Source organism: Lagopus muta, chromosome 2, assembly GCF_023343835.1.
Source record: "Lagopus muta isolate bLagMut1 chromosome 2, bLagMut1 primary, whole genome shotgun sequence".
Taxonomy (NCBI): domain Eukaryota; kingdom Metazoa; phylum Chordata; class Aves; order Galliformes; family Phasianidae; genus Lagopus; species Lagopus muta.
In genome coordinates, this window is record NC_064434.1 from 2,703,777 (window position 1) to 2,721,290 (window position 17,514).

The 17,514-nt window shown below is 38.6% G+C and overlaps 1 protein-coding gene across 1 annotated transcript in view; it reads left to right on the forward strand.

Annotated features, from left to right (window-relative positions):
* Nucleotides 1–4,726, forward strand: part of TFAP2D (transcription factor AP-2 delta) — a 49,851-nt gene extending 45,125 nt beyond the window's left edge. Inside the window, 1 exon segment of the mRNA XM_048935397.1 lies at nt 4,401–4,726. Coding sequence (XP_048791354.1) covers nt 4,401–4,620 — 220 coding nt within the window. The 3' untranslated portion in view covers nt 4,621–4,726.
* Nucleotides 4,727–17,514: the final 12,788 nt, after the last annotated feature.

The window sequence follows — 17,514 nt, forward strand, 5'->3', positions numbered from 1 at the left end:
ATAATGAAAGCAATTCTCTTTGTAGGTGTGAAGCACACCAAAAATGAACTGACTTTAGTGGGAGCTCAGTCAAGTCTAAAAATCATGCAATTAAATATGACTTTCAGGAAACATTTTAATACTTTGCTATTAGTCTTCTGTCTGTTTTGCCTGGGATTTAAATGTAAAATCAGATTTTCTCCCTGGATTGAAACTCACTTTCATCAGCAAAGGGATATTATCCAACTTTCTTAGATTTTTCAAAGATTTGCAGATAAACAAAGCTCACCAAAATTAGAGTAGTGGGAATTACTGATAAAAATGTAAGATAAAATAGCAGATAGCATCTCTTTGCCTTTCTATGCCTGTTACATAAAGTGGGGCCAAAAAAAGTATACCCTCACAGGAGTATAACATGGACAACTGGTCAGAAATTTTCTATAAAATAGTTTCTTTCAACAAGCATCATGGGGAATTTAATAAGTTTTGCATAACTCGATCTATGGAGAACAAATGTGACAGGAATCAAAACTTGTGCTATCATTAGACTTCAGTGCTATTTCAAGGTTGTTGAGTTTTTCTTGTTTTGTTTAGTTTTAATAAGAAATACAAAGTAATCTTTTAAAAACATCTGTTTTTTAATTACTATTTTTGATATATAAGATACCATAAAGCGGATCTATGAAGGAGATAAACCCATAACTTACCCCAGAAAATCCCTTTCCTATAACCATTAGTTTTCAGGCACATTCAAGATTCTGCTCAGACTGAAATACCAGCATCAAGGCATCTCCTTATCAGCTGTGTGCTGAAGATTCCCAGGTAGACAGGAGACTTGACTGTCTATGAAAAGATACAGCTCAGGAAACAATAGCATGGAACTTCTTTTTAGGTGCTATGAGGTGTACCATCAGTTCATTGCTTCTTTTAAATGTTGCTATTCTCCTGTACACACACTTGCTTGGCATAAATATCTTGTTACCATAAGGCATCTGATGTGGCACCAAAGACACATTCTTACTCAGCTTCACGTTGCAGCCAGAATCAATGGAGTAGCTTCTCATAAAGGAGATGTCTCTTTTTCAAGTGCCAGACTCCAGACATCTCTGACTGTATTGAGTAAAGCCCCAGGACTCAGTTCGGTTGCCTAAACATTGGCATCTGCTACCAACATGTAAAGATGCATAAAAGAAACCATAGAAGTGTCTGGCCTCTGAACACCTAGAAGCAAGGTGAACTTAATGAAATTCTGTATCTTGTCTTCCAATTCCACACGAATGACTCAGGTGCCATAGGGCATCTCAAATCAGTGAAGACTGCCATGTAGGAAACTGAATTCATTAAGTCAATTTAATTGTGAAGGGAGTTTAGGATACAGCTACAAGTTGACACCGTTGCTTACACACCTAAATGTCAGATTTTGACCCATTCTGGTGCTTACTGCAGTCTCGTTCAGCATTTTGAGAACGTTTTCTACCCTCACTCTTAGCCCTATTTTTTCTCAGTTTTCACTATAGTATTCCCTCTTCACTCTTCAGGGCGTATTGAGCTATTATATGAACACAGCACTATTCCTTTTGCTCAAGAGTGGAAATGTTCAAAGACAAAAAGGCCAAGAGAATTCTTTTCTAGTCAATCCTTTGTTAAACTTACTATTCCTATCTACTGGAAATGAATGACTGTAGGTACTTCTTAAACAGATAACTGGTTTCTTTCGCACATAAGTCCATAAATATTTTATGTATTTCTTGGTTCAGTCAGTTCCCCAAAACGTGGCACAGAAGACCACACAAGCAATGTAAAAACCATGAGGTATTCTAGCTAGTACAGATGTATTTGGATGTTATTTTTCTTGCTTTCTGATAATGTTACCTCCTTCACATTTTCATTTCTCCAGACTTGCAAAGATTAAAAATGAAGATGAATTCCAACACAAAATCTTTAAATCACCTGACCTTAATATTGGACTTGAAAGGGCTAAAAATACTCTTATATGTATGCTTGAGCTGGTATTGGTTTTGCAAGCATTAAACAAAGATGGCAACTCTGATGATTTCTTTTCTTAGTATGCCAGACATTTCCCAAAAAAGTATGTAATAATAACAAAATTAAAAAATGATCCCAAAACTCCATTTTCTTTAAAAGGTTCAGATATTACCACAAGTCCAAACTTCAAGAGTCATTGGTGTCATTACTTGATGCCTGTAAAATTGCCCTTGTAAATATTTCATTATCATTTTCCTCTCGCTGCTAACCAGGGATAAACACAGCTTCCTGCTTTGAAAAGCGACTGGAATACTGGTGAATAAACATTCCAAAAGTGAGCTATTTTTTTAATTGCTTTCAGAACATCCTTCATAAAAGACTGGGCAGTTCCCAGTCTGAAACAGTGACAGAGTTCCACGCTGAGCCCTTCTTTTGGTTAGGACTTCCTTAAGCATGGTGTCTTCCTTAGCATTCCCAACAAACAAGGTTCCCACATCCAGCAGAGACAGGAAGATCACCCTGAAAGACGTCTTGGAGTCTTTCCCATGCTTGTTTTTGATATGTCCAATATCTTGGCAGTCGTCCATGTCTTGTATAAACTCTTTTCCCCAGATCACTATTTTTTTCACTATTTTCTTAAACATCTTTAAAGACTGAGAAGCCAAAATGTGGAGGAGAGGAATTCCCATTGAAGTGAAGTGTTCCTACTTCTGACCTCCGGCATGGCTCTGTGCATTAAATTGGAGTTTACTGATGTGGTACCTCAGACACCTGCAGTTACACAGGGGAGAAGACCTTCACTAGCACAGGATGAAATAGTTTTTATTACTGAAATAAATATTTTTAAAACTGCAATGATATTTCAACATTTGAAGTAGTTTTCCACTTTTTAATAGTTTTTAAACGGAAGAAAAACATTTGGAAGGATTATGTTTTTTTGCTTTGGGTTTCTTTGCTTCTGTTTTTGTTCATATTCTTCCACCCAGAACTTATCAAAATTGTTCATTATAAGAATGAAAAAAATTTAGTTACCCATCTTAAGGTGTCTAGTACCACCTGAGAGGCCCTGGGCCTTATGCAAACAGTTTACGCTGCACACACATAATTTGAACAGACAGAACTGGAGTCAATTGCTTAACAACTGATCTCTAGTGCCATTTCTGACATCCTGAAGTCCTTGCAGAGCTGATGATTGCTACAGAAAACTGTAGAAAATAGGAGAATTTCAGGATCTGCAAATAGAAGCCAAGCTAAGGTGCCTAAATGCAGTATGTACCTATATGTGCCCTGAAATGCATCGTTAAACTTAAATGAAATTTGCCCACTATAAGACTGCTTGGCAACTCCATTAAGGCTTCAATTCAGTAACTGATATGTGAAAAGCACTGCTGAAATTCAGACACTTTACAATGCAAAAAACATGAAGAACAAACTCCTATCTTGAGAAAACGGCTTATATGAACTAAAGGTGCAATAAGGTAAATCCACCCTAGGAAATTCAACCACCAATGCAAGAGTGTTGGAAACTGGTTATTTTTACAACTCATTGATCCTGGTCCAGTATTAGATATAGAAGTTGGTGGCCATGCATGCGGCAGGGGGCTTGGAGCTTGATGATCCTCAAGCTCCCTTCCAAACCAAGCCATTCTATGATTCTACGATGATTTGTCTGTGTGTTTAGCCTGGCTGAACTAGTTCTAGGTATAACATTTCCTGGGCATTGTTTGGGCCAAGAGTTATTCCCAAAGGGCAGTTTGCACCCCACACTGTTCGATGCTCAGGAAGCTTAGCAGTCACAATCATGACCAAACTATGCCAATTGCCCTGGCACTGTTTAATTTCCTACTGTGTATGCAACCGTACATGCCTCCACATGGTATCATAGAATCATCATAGAATCATAGAATGGCCTGGGTTGAAAAGGGCCGCAATGATCATCCAGTTTCAACCCCCTGATATGTGCAGGGTCAGCAACCTCTAGACCAGGCTGCCCAGAGCCACATTCAGTGGATAATCGGAATAATCAGAGCTTGCTTGCAAGTCTGACCTGTGAATAAGCCACACAGACTTGGCTACTTTCACCTAAGGAAAGGGGAGTCAGTCCTTCTGGGACTGGAAAAGTAGTAGTGCTGGACAGCCTAGGGCATGGATCCCCTCTTGGCTCTGAAGTCAACAATACCGTGTCAATCTGCAATCCACAGATCTGTCCCACAGTGCTTTAGAAGTGATGCTCCTACCGAAAGCAACCTTTGAAGCTGTATGCAGTCTGCTCTCACTCTTTTATTTTCTGTTTCTCTCACAGGTAATAAATAGTTTAGGGAGTAAGTCTCGATTTTCAGCCTGAAATGTGTGTACTGTAAACACTTCAACGTATGTAAGTCTATATATATTTATGCGTGCATGCATTTCTTTTTCTTTCTCTTTCCCATCTGCAGTTTGATCACTCACGGTTTTGGAACTCCTGCAATATGTGCTGCCCTAAGCACTTTCCAAACTGTTCTCAGTGAAATGCTGAACTACTTGGAAAAGCACACATCGCACAAAAACGGAGGAGCGGCGGAATCCGGCCAAGGACACGCCAACTCGGAGAAAGCCCCCCTACGGAAAACTTCAGAGGCTGCTGTGAAAGAGGGCAAAACAGAAAAGACAGACTAGCTACATCAAACAGAATCTATTTCAAGAGAGTCTTGCTGCTGATATTTTTTTTAAATATATATATCATTGAGGGCGATTTATCTCCAGTGGACCAAATCAAAAAAAAAAAAAAAGAACCACAAAAAAACAAAAAACAAAACAAAACAAAACAAAAAAAACAGGGGGAGGGGGGGAATAAAAAAAAAAAAAAAAGAAAAAAAGAAAAAAAAAAGGAAAAGAAAAAAGAGAAAGATTAAAACAGAGAGAAAGAGAGAGCGCGAGAGAGGAAAGTATTCAACCCTAAGAACAGCAGTGTACAGTAATTGTGTGATGAAATTGTCACTTTTTTAAAAATTTATGTTGCTCTAAAACTACTTTTCGTGCATGTAGTATTTGATTGTTCTGAATGATACACTAACACTGTTTTTTATAAGCACTTCTGGACTTGGCTGAGGTGGCACATGGCGTTCGTTGCAGGCTAATGTGAAGCACTTTCTTCTCCGGCAGCAAAGTCAGGGCCAGCACATCAGCTGTGGGACATGCAGTTCTAGTATACTGGCTTTGCTTGCATGCTGGATAGGTTGGAAGAAGGGCTTCCTCTGGTCCATCAGAAATGCCTGATCCACTCTCCGCTGGGAAGACAATATGGAAACCTGGCTAGAGAGGAATCCACAGGCCGTGGGACAGATGAACTGTTCGTTGCTGGGGGCTGCATCTCCCCACATGGGAATGTATGATAATGCTGCACTGAAACAAGGCCAGAACCTGTTAGGAATCTGTCCTGGCTATTCAAGCAGCAACTGAAGCATCTCCTGTGAGCAGAATATGGCAGACTAAATGAAAAACAACACGCCTCGATAGTTTCATTAAAAGCCCTGATCTCCTGTGAACTTCAGATTAAAAGACTGTATGGGCTTCTGTTCTCTGTCTTCTCAGTCCCTGGCCCCCCAACGCCGCAGTCTGCCATACCCAGGTCTCTATTCAACAGGATCAATGCAGGCAATCGGAGTCTTCTTTTGTGTTGCCTTCATTTTACGATACTTTCTTTTCTCCAGCAGCTTGTTTCTGCAGCTTTACTGTCTTTGGAAATCCAGCTGAGGTGCAGAGGTCTAACAGAATCCACTCACACACACACACAAAAAAATCTATAAAATAATAACAAAATGACATATATGTCAGATTGGCACGGTCCACAGCAGTTAAGTGGTTAACAATCTTACTAATATATTCCTGAAATATTTCTTTACCACTCAGCACACATCCTCACAAAGGAAACATTGAAGATGTAGTTTGAACTCAAGCCTCTTTGAGTCTGGAGGCATTTTGCAGCCATATTCTGCATTCTTCAATGAAACAGTCATTCAATTCCTTTTCTGTTATCATTTTATTGAGAAAATTAGGAAGGATTGATGCCATGGAGTGGGATTATGCTGATAAGTAAACCCTTTCTAAAATGAACAAAATCAGTTTATTTCTTCCCAATGATAATTCATCTCTTTCTACAGCAGGAAAAGAAATACATTTGTCCACATGTGAGTGTTTGGAGTAATTTGAGATGCTTTAGGGTATCTAAGGCAGCCACAATTTTGGTAGAAATGACACAAAACATGTAGGAGATTGGTATTCCTAGGAAAGGAGCTGGAGGACCCCCTAGGACAGCACTACAGATGTATGAGTGGCCACTTGACACGCACACCAAGTTTCTAAGACAGATGAGAGGGGTCTGGAAGTTCATGCCTTTCTCCACCAATAATAACTGGCATCTAATGGTGGTGTTTTGTACTGCATATGGTTACGATTGGACTAGTCACCCTCTGCTCCCCATAATCAGAAGAGAGGGAAAGGTGCTTAACAGTGTACAGTTCATCCCATCTCAAAACAATCACACCCTGAAAGTGTGTCTTTTTTTCCAAATAGATATAAAGGAAGACAGGACTAAAAGCATTCATATTCTTTGTAACTTCCTAATGCTAGTTAAGACACATAACATTCTTCATGACCTGCTTTAGATTTATCAACTTAGAGACTGTAAAGATTCTCCAAAGGCATTTACATCTATGACGTAGGGAACCAGATGATTAACTTGATCAGTCTCACTCCTCAAATGTATGGAAGAAAACAAAACATTTATGGCATGATACTGTCCTTTTTGAGATCAATAAGGACACTGTCATCAAGGTGAGAAAGCATGCTAAATCTAGCAGAGTTCCTATTTCCTTGTGTGAGGAAATCTGAAACAAAACAAAAAATCCCTATGATTTTGCTCAGATTTGTCTTTGCTCAAGTGTATAACTTAGGTGTCTACTTTAATACCATCAATCTAGGCTTCCTCTTTGCAGGGAAATGAGGGAAATACATGCATCTCCATGGGATTCAAACTCCTTAACTCACTAGTATCAGCTAAGTGCATAACAGAAATTAAACTTTGCTGAATTAAGTTGTCACTCCAGTGCTCTGTGCTAAAATCAAGTGAATGTTCTTCAGTGATGTCTTCAACACCATCTGCTTCACTGTGGAACCACTCTAGAAAATGAAATACTTGAGTGTGGACATAGGCGAGCATGGATTAAAAGTGAAAAAGAAATTCGTTTTCTATTGTCCAAACTGAAGGAGAGAAAGAAAAAGGGGAGAAAATTAAATATCTGACTGTGTCACTGATACAGATTTGCCTCACGAAAATGTACTGTGGAGAAATTTAATTGTGGTTCTCTACTTCAAGATGTGAATAAATTCAAATTGTTTTAGTGGACAGAGGAGAGAAGTAAAAATGTTTGAAAACCCTTTTCACATTTCTCAGTGAAGTATCAGTCTTCTGAAGGTGGGGAAGTGACTGTGTAGATTATTCTGCAAAACTGTTGAGAAAGCAATAACTTACTACAACCATGCTTGATATTTGAAATAACATGTATGCAGAATTACTTGAAATATTCACCTATTTGGGGTACGATCCAAGGTTCCAACAGTAATTTATTTCAAGAATTGCACCTACTGTTATTGCAAAATCCCTATGAGCTTTTGCTCTGCTGGCAACAATTTTTTTTTCATCTTGATGGTCACTTGATCTATAAATATTAACAAATCTGGATATTCTTAAAGACCCAGAACTTCTAGTTTTAGCCTTAATGACCTCTGGATTTTTGGAAGGTTTCAGTACGGATCTGGTTCAAATTGATTGAACTCCTAGAAATTCTTACCATTAAGAATCTGTTTGCATCTTCATCTCCATTTTTCCTATTTTTCCTTTGGAATCTTACCATATTTAAAAAAAAAAAAAAAAAAGAATCCTTTTTAAAATTTAACTGCAGTGTTTATTGTCATTCACAGGCTTTGTTATTTATTTTTCTCAGTACTTAATTTTATTGAAAGAAAAAATATTCGCTACTCCCTCTTCTGTTGAATTATCTATGGAATAGTTTGACATCAGAAAGCCTTTGGTTTTCAAAATTGAATTTTTCAGTGTGGTTTTAGCTGATTAATTCACTGAGGTTTTGGTTAAAATCTCAGCCTAAGTTCTCATCCATTTTCTACACATACATGAACATTGTTCCCATGGTTTTGCTTTTATTTTTGCTTTTGTTTTTGCTTTTGCTTTTTTTCCCCCCCATTTCTAAGACTTCGTCTCTGTGGAAATATCCTCATTTCAAAACACACCCATGAATTAGATCAGCCTGAAGGCCAGGCATGGTTTGAAGTTACTGAGTGCTCACTGGTAACCAATTCAAGTGTATTTGTACCTCTTTGACTTTGAAATAAACCTTATCTGACAAAAAGAAGTTCTCCCTTTGTGAGATGATGAAATTGTTTATTCCACACTGGTCAAAAACATCTAAATACAAAAAAGTACCCAAACCCAAGAGTCATTGCAATGTTGGAAACCTTGAAATGATTAGGTTCATATCTCAAGAGCTGTCCAAGTATTTGGGTCCTGTGGTACTTCAGGCTATTTTCCAGCTTTGTACACATTGCATTTTTCCCACCATGACTACCAAAACACGTTGAATACTATCGAGTGACAAAGACCACCCACTTGGATTTATTAGCAACTTAAACATGAAGTAAATTTGCTGATTAACCACTCTTTATAGAGTAAGATGGTATTTATTGTAAGGTGGGCACAAAGAGCTTGTGGCATTGACTAAGTTTAGAAGGTAAGTCTCTAGCAGACCTACAAGTGATGTTTGCACCTCCAACCTCTATCCTAAGAGCTGGGTTTCTGTTCACAAAGACTTCCATTAATACTATGAAATGGCAGAGATGAGTAGCAAAGGGATAGTTTTACGCAGATTATGAGGACTGGCACAGTATTTATGTGTCTTGTGAAGGGGAAATAAGCAGCAACCTACAATTGACAACTGAAAACTGCCAAGGGTTCTGTCCCTCATGCTGCCATCCTAAACCTTAATTCTTTTCAGGTGCCATTCTGTTGCCTTGGGGAACTAGCACAGGGGGTGAATTCAGATCTTTCGTTTACCTTTTTTTAAAAGATAATCTCCAGTAATCGCTGGGAAAAGACTTCACCTCTCCAAATCAAGAAGGAACCTGTTGCCCTTTGAAGTTTCTCTTTAACTGTTCCTAAAAATAACAAAAAATCTGCTACTAAGAAGGTGAAATGTACAGTCCTTCCAAATCTGGGACCTCTGTGTACATATTTCCTCGGCTCCTTTGAATGTGACTCAGCGGCACATCTGCTACTCACTATTTTACAGCAAGGCTGAAGAGGGGCTGCTTTTGTGTCCTAAGAGCTAATTTCTCTAACTGCCTTTTTATTTGTTTGATTGCTTGTTTGTTTCCTAATACCAGAAAGCACATTTCTTCTTAGATATCTTAGGTATCCAAAAGAGCTGCTGATGACTTCCATTGCCATTTGACTTTCCTTTAACTTTTGGAGACAATGTCCTACTGCTCTAATCTTCATTTTTATGGACAATAAAAAAATCACAGTGGTAACAGAAGACATAAGATTGCCACACAAGGCAAAAATCAGCAAATGTATCTGTATAGGAACTGTAACTGTAAAAATATTGTCTGCCTCTGCCCACATTACAGGTTCAACAGGACTTCAATTACAACTGTGTGGGGAACGAGGGAGAGAGGAAAACTGTCATTTTCCTTTGCCAGGTGAAGGTCATCTGAGAGGTCTAATCTTTTTTTTTTTAAATTATTCCTACTCTTTAAGTTTCTTTATTTTGTATTATTGTGTTCTGTACAGCAGCTGTTGTGATTGTATTTAAATGTGAGTACACAACTTGGTCACCAACAATGTCCTATTTATTGGTTTAGGGATTCACTTTTTTGTTTTATTATTTGTTTTCCTTTCCACTTAATCTAAGTTAATTTACAATTCAGTGGTGAAAAACATGACCTTTTATATTTCTATTTCCAATATCCATTTTACATGAGTTTATGAAAATAATGACCACATTTGATTGAACGTTTCATGGCAATAAAATCTATGCTGATTTAACTCTAATTTGTCTTGTGCTTGAAAGTAATGTCCATCTCTGAATAACCTTCACTTCTGCATTACAAGACCCAGACATAAGGTCTACCTACATAAGATGTAAAAATAAAGGAACACCAATGACACTATTCCTGTATCACAGAGAAGAAACCATCTTATACAGAGACTATAACTATACATAAACTACCTCCTGCAATTTTGACTCTTAAATATTTATCTCATCTAGAACCTGTTAACCTAATTTTATTCTTGGTGTATGAAAGAAAGATGTAACACAAGGCAGTTTGTTCCATCCTAATACAGGAATCCAAACTTGATTGGCTGATTTACATTAGATTGGTCTTTCTCAATTGCCCATGGTAGAAAAGTGACAGAAATCCTTGTCCTTCTCCATATAAACCGAACCAAATCTAGAAAACCTGGATACTTAGAGATGAACACTCTCAGAAGTGCCTTCCCTATGACTGCATATTACAATGCTGGCAATGAAAACCATGTGTCTACAGCCTCAAAGTAGTTATTTAGTCTTCTTCCTGCAAGCTTATAGCAGTTGAATTCCAAGTCTTACTTCAGCCAATGGTCTGAGTTAATGGTCAGCACTATCACTCTAGATGTTGGTCCAAATGTACAGGGTTTGACTTTTCCTAGGGAGAAACAATGAGAATCAAAAATACGTCTTTAGGTGTAATTTACATCCTTCTGCAGGTTTGATGTGAAGGAACTCTAGCTTAGATGTTCACCCAAGTTTTCCAAAATAAATGGATCTTAAAAGTTTTGCTGAAAAAGGAATTTAAAAGAGATTTTTTAAAAGCAGTTTCCTAGACATAATGTTTCAAAACTGTTTAAGAACCTGATGACGACTCTTCTTTCTGTGTTGTTTCAGTACTTGCAGAAATGACTTTGTGAGTCATTCTAGACAATGACACACCAAGGGCAAAGCTGCAATGGTAGAGACTTCAGAAAGATTTCAGGTGGAAAAGGAAATTATTTGGAAGGCAACTGCTGCATGTTAGAACTCAATTTATCCAACCTCCACCTCTGTTCCCTGTCAAATGAACTCTCACTAATTAATATTACCACTTAATCTTCTGGGAAATACAACTTCCCTGGTGTCTTACTGAATTCTTCTGATCAGCTCTGTATACACTCTTATCCAAATTCAGAGGAAATACAACTGTGGCAATTTCATCAGTATTTTAAATATAATCACATGAAAGGTTGGGTCGGCCACCTTTCTTCACTTTGGTGTGTTAATTTTTCCACTCGCTCCATTTAAAAAAGAAGAAGAAAACCCCACTGAGATTTGCAGAAGTACTGTGCCAAAGTACATGTCAATGTGCAACAATAGCCTCTAATTTGTAGACACTGCAACATCAGAGAAGATGAAAAGCAAAAAGAACAATAAGAAAAAACAATCCACCTCTACCAGATTCTATGTGTAAACTACATATGGAGAGCTCGTATGAATTTGAGTCCTGACAATGTGAAATGAGGGACCCAACCTGAAAAATTCTGAGTTTACTGAAATAGAAGGATTGATGAAGGATATAAGATAACATTTGGACATATTCAGCAACACAACTCCCACTTCTGTAAGAAAGGTTGTGTTCATTTATATCTTGCTGAAAAAATACACCTCTATTTTTACATGGGCACTAGAAGCCAAATCTAACAGTGTCTGGTTTCTTGACTGGTATTTGCATTCACCTTGCTGTTGAAAAGACATGGCCAAGAAAAAAGGAGCAACTTCAGGCCTTAATGTATTTCAAGACGTAAATTGTGGTTCCGTGGCCAAAGGTTTATGATTTGGGTTTTCTGCTGATGGTTTTATTGGAAATTCATCTGATTTAGTGGTACATAAATGCAGCTTCTGAATTATCTCAGAGCAGCCTGCTTTTGGAGGAAGTATTACTAGGATTGCACTGAAATGTGGGACAAAGTTCTGATCATTCAGGATCTCTCTCACTCAGACAGACCTGCGTAAATCAGGACAAAGCTGATGGTCACTTTATTCTAACAAACACACTGGTGGCATCATCCATTCACCCACATATAACCATCTAGTGACATTTTATACATACCTGCCTATCCTTCTTGCCTTCCCACTGTTTCTACTGAGGGACAGAGGTCTCTCACTTCTTGTATGTATCTTGGAAACTCAAAGATGCTTGAAACAGTACTAAACATGCTTTTTTCAGTGAGCATACATGTGCAGTACAGTCTATATAAAGAGTAGTATAGTGGCACAAGATGTACTGCTTTGGTTCAGTTGCACAGTCAACAGCGGCCAATTCAGCTGCCCAGGAGGACTCTGGTTGGTGCCCATCTCAGCTTCTGGAGAGGAGAGCACAGGCTTCCCATAGGTCCTATAGATCTATCTTAGCAATGTATATGAACCCACAGAGTGAGGGGGAATAAACAAGACAAAACCAGACAGTACATTTGTGTTCAGTGACAGGAAAAGAAGTGATGAACAAAAACTGAAATGCAGGAAATTCTATTAAAAAGCAAAAAAACCTTTGGGATTTTTTTTTTTTTGTTCTGTAAATGTGTTGGAACTCAGGACCAAGTTCCCCAGAAAAGTTGTGGAAATCCTTAAACATTCTTATATTCTTCAAATTTGACAGAATAAGTCTCTGGCAAGATATCCAAGATGGTGCTGCTCTGAGAAGGGTGGTGATATTAAGATATCCTTTCCAACTTAAACCATTCTGTGATTCTGTGAACCTCTGGGCTGAATTCAGTTTTTTCCACACAAGTTCTGTCCTCTTTTGAGATAAATAAGTTATCCTGCCTAGGCTCTGCTCACTATTCCAGACAGAGCACTACTCCAGATACGTCATATCTTCCATCTCCAAACTCCTTAATTCTTGTTCATAAATGCATGAAACTGTGAAAAGAGCAGCTGCCTGGCAGTAGTTACTAGTCATGTCTTGGTACCTGTGCCAACACAAGGCATACATTGTGTATGGTGGCATACACAAGTGATTTCAACACACTGTGAAACTCAATTTCTGCATCTGAAATCTTGGACTGGACATAAAAGGGCAAGAAGGTGAGTCCCATTACTGTCCCTGTCCAAAGCCATCCATTTTTCACACATTTTTGTTGATACACATTTTCCACATATATTAATGAACTATCCTGGGGCACCACTGCAGTCAGCTAAATGAAGCAGTTATCAAAGCACTGATCCTTTAACAAGTCATATACAGTGTAAAGCAACTAACGAAACTTCACAGAAGATTAGGAGTGGTCAGTAGAGAGCATATTAGTGAAATTGGACTCTTGATAAATAAACTGCTGGAAGTATGCCAAGATAATCGGGTCTGAGAAAGGAGTGGCCAAAATTCTCATATAAAATTTCCTAAGATTTGAAAATAAAAAGGAAAACAAAACAAAAAAAGCAAACAATCCTTCATTCACCAGAAAAAGTAAAACACTGCGCTGTGGTCTAGGGAAAGGTGTACTGAAGGGAGGGAGCTTTGCTGGTTGACCTTTGCTTACTTTTTATTGTTATTACAGTATTTTTCTACCTGTCTTTAATCTGCCTTTCACTCATCCTCTCAAGGAAAGAACACCTTTGCATAGCTCTGTGGTTTTTGATATTGAGATCTCAGGCATATATTTAAACTGATTGCAGTGGAGATAGGTTAATTATCTCCACTGAATGTGGAGGAAGCCTAGCTTCACTAAGTGCTTAAATTTTGGATAGAAAAGGAAAAATATTAATCCTGTCTTCAGTTACATATAATTGAGAGAAAATTTTATTAATTTTTAGTCATTTCAGAGTTGAATTGGTGAAGAGGGAGCAATGGTCTTCTCTATAACCCACACAGTCCTTCAGTTATACAGGTTCAATACATCCAACAGTCTGGGTGATTATTTGAATTTTAATTAGCTGGTATTACAGCTTTGACTCCGGATTGTTGACTTCTATTGATCTGCTTAGGTAGATTCAAGATCATTGTCTTGAGGACAACTGTCACAGTCTGGCCATATTCGTACAATTAAACTTTCAAAGATTCCAAAATTGAAGATTCTGTATTCAAACCACTACATACGAACCAAACAGGGAGAAGTCACTAACTTGTGTTGAAAATTTGTTTGGGCTAATGACCCTATTTAGTATTCATTTGAGTCAATAAAAAATAATTCTGGATTTTGGTAGAATGGGGGTTAATTTCAGACAGCTCCATTTATTAGCAGTATTTTTTTACCCTTTCCCTATAAGGCTACCTCTTGAACTCCACACACGTGTGAAGTCTGAAGGACAAGTACACTGAAAAATAAACAAAAACCATGAATGTACCAGACAGTGACAGCCTTTGGGACCATGACAAAACCCAGTTCTCTTCAGTGCCTGGAAACCCAAATGACCCTCCCAAAGATGTTCTTTCCAAGCAGTCATGTCATGCAACCACACTGCACACGTGCTGCATGACTGAGCATGGTTCAGCCTGCTGCAAGGAGGAATACCATGTTTCACATGAATGGATTTGTAATTAGTGAGCTACAGATTCCTGCTTGTTTCACTCGCACATTTTAGATGTGATGTGTGTTATCTGCACAGAGGGCTTTTTTTTCTGTGTTTCAGATCATATTCTGCAGAAAAAAACTTAAGATAGACATGAGCAGATGTGGTTTCATAGTCATTTTGTGGGGATTTGGTGGCAAAAAGAGCGGGAATATTTCACATTTCACATTTTCAATTTTTTTGTTGTTGTTTTTGTTACAGCTATCTGATATCTGTTTTCAATGAACTCACAGACAGCCATTTTTTCCCTTTAACTTTGAGGTTCACAAAGCTTCGAGAACAAGAAAAATATATATATACTATTTATTCTGTAAGATATTCATTTAAAAGTGCTGTTTTTGCTCTGTGCATGAGTACATAGGTGAAGAGTACAACCAGACCATTGGGTTCACCAACCTGCCTCTGATACCACCTGTTACTAATGCCTCAGAAGAAGACAATAGAAACACTATGAATAAGAACTATGAATAAGAACTGACTTCACCTGTGGTTGCTCAGTCTCTCAGAATGCAACAGTTTGAGTTTTCAAGTAAATTATCAGCTGCATGGAAAATAAGCATTTCTTTTTTATGACTGGCTGAAGCATAGAGGCAAATTTACTGACAAAATTCTAAAAAGACAAAAAGAAATGTCTACATAATGAGATGCTTAAAAATATAGTATCAGTACTGTGCCCACTAACGTATTATACGGATGAGGACTCAGCTAATGAAAAATTAAAGAGGGATAATATAATTAATACTAATCAATATGGGTTCACAGAAAGTAGGTGCTGTCAAATGAACTTGATTTTCTTCTGTTTAATGAGATTACAATTTTGATTGACTCTGAGTGCACATTTAACCTGGAATCACAGGGATATTGGCTACAATTACAACAATTAGACAAAATACTCCATGTATCAGATGGATCTAAAGATATTTGAACCTGAAATGGATGACAAAGGGAGAATTATGACTGAGCACATAAATTCTTAATTCAAATTCAAATTCCAATTCCTGCCATGACACTACTTTGCATTCTTACCAATGAGAACATACTACATCACTGATGATTACACGACTGAAAGATTGTGGGAAAACTGATAAAGGGGAAAAAATTATCATGAACTGGATAAGCTGGATGTCAGCAAACAATGTGTTGATACACAGAAAATGAACTTTTAAATCTGAAAACTTGTATCTCTTCCCTTGGAGAAGTTTCGTTCTGCACCAGAAGGCACTGACTCTGAAAGGGGATTGTTAGTTACGACACTTCACTATGTATAAGATTGAACTTCAGGACAGAAGGTCAGGTATGTCTTGTGACTAAATTAAGGAAAGTATATAATGTAATTATGTATAAAGACAACCTTGCAGCTGTCATTAACTTGTAGTTGAAATACTGTTCTTTGTGATATCCTCATTTCAAAAAATCTTTTGGTGAATTGAGGAAGGATGAAGTAGCACCACTGACACAATCCTGCAGCACTGACTTGAATTTGCAAACAAGGACCTGGGGTTATAGTATCATAGAATCACAGAATCATAGAATGGGCTGGGTTGAAAAGGCCCACAATGCTCATCCAGTTCCAACCCCTGCTGTGTGCAGGTCACCAACCAGCAGCCCAGGCTGCCCAGAGCCACATCCAGCCTGGCCTTGAATGCCTGCAGGGATGGGGCATCCACAGCCTCCTTGGGCAACCTGTGCCAGTGCCTCACCACCCTCGGGGGCAAAAACTTCCTCCTCATATCCAACCTAAACCTCCTCTGTTTCAGTTTAAAACCATTCCCCCTTGTCCTATCACTATGTTGAACATGAGCCAGCAATGTATTCTTGCTACAAAAAAGACCAATAGTATCCTTGGCTGCACCAGGCAAAGCATCATGAGCAGATAGAGGGAGGTGACCCTGCTCTGCTGCTCAGTACTGCTGAGACCACACTTGTGCTGACTCTGTCTCTGGGCTCCTCAGTACGTGCAGGACATGGACATACTGGAGACAGTCCAACAAGAGGTCATAAAGATGATGAAGGAACTGGAACACTTCTCCTACAAGGAGAGGCTGAGAGAGTTGGTGCTGCTCAGTATGGAGGAGACTTAAGGGAATCTTATCACTGTCTCTGAATACTTGGAGGAAGGATGGAAAGGAAATGGAGCCACAGTCTTTTCAGTGGTGCCCAGTGACAAGATAAGAGGCAACAGGCACAAACTGGAGCACAAGAGGTTCCCTCTGTGTATCAGACATAATTTATTTTCCATAGAGGTGAGCAAGCACTGAAATCTGTTTCCCAGAGAGACTGTGAAATTTCAGTCCATGGAGATATTCAGAAGATCTGGTCTTTGGCAACCTGTTTTGATGGCCCTGTGCGACCTGGTGTAGGGAACCTGCTTTGGCAGGGGGGTTGGACTTGATGATCTCTGGAGGTCCCTTCCAACCCCTACAACTCTGTGACTCTGTGATTCTGTGATTCTGTTTTATCAGGAAAATTGGACCAGCTAATCTTCAGATGTCCCTTCCAAACAACCATACTGTGATTCTACAACTTGTGAAAAAGGGGTTTTGATGTTAGAGGGCATTCTGATGAATGTCTTTCTAATATCATTCTGGTGTGATCAGGTTCCTTTTAATTAATAATGTGATGAGAACTGATGAAGGCTAGAAAGGAGCTTCAATAGAGAAGCAGATTCAGACAAAGGCCAAGAGGGCACTAGAGCTTGAGGGGAGTACAGTAATGTAGGTAGGGCTGGGAGGTGGAACTCTACTCCCAAATTCCAGCCCCCTCTCCACCACCCTGACTTAGTTCTTTCTTTTATATTCCATATCTCTCTTTTATGGGATATGGTTTTAAATTGAAAGGGGGAAAGATTTAGGTTGTATGTCAGGGGGAAGTTCTTTCCTGTGAGAGTGGTGAGGTGCTGGAACAGCTGCCCAGAGAG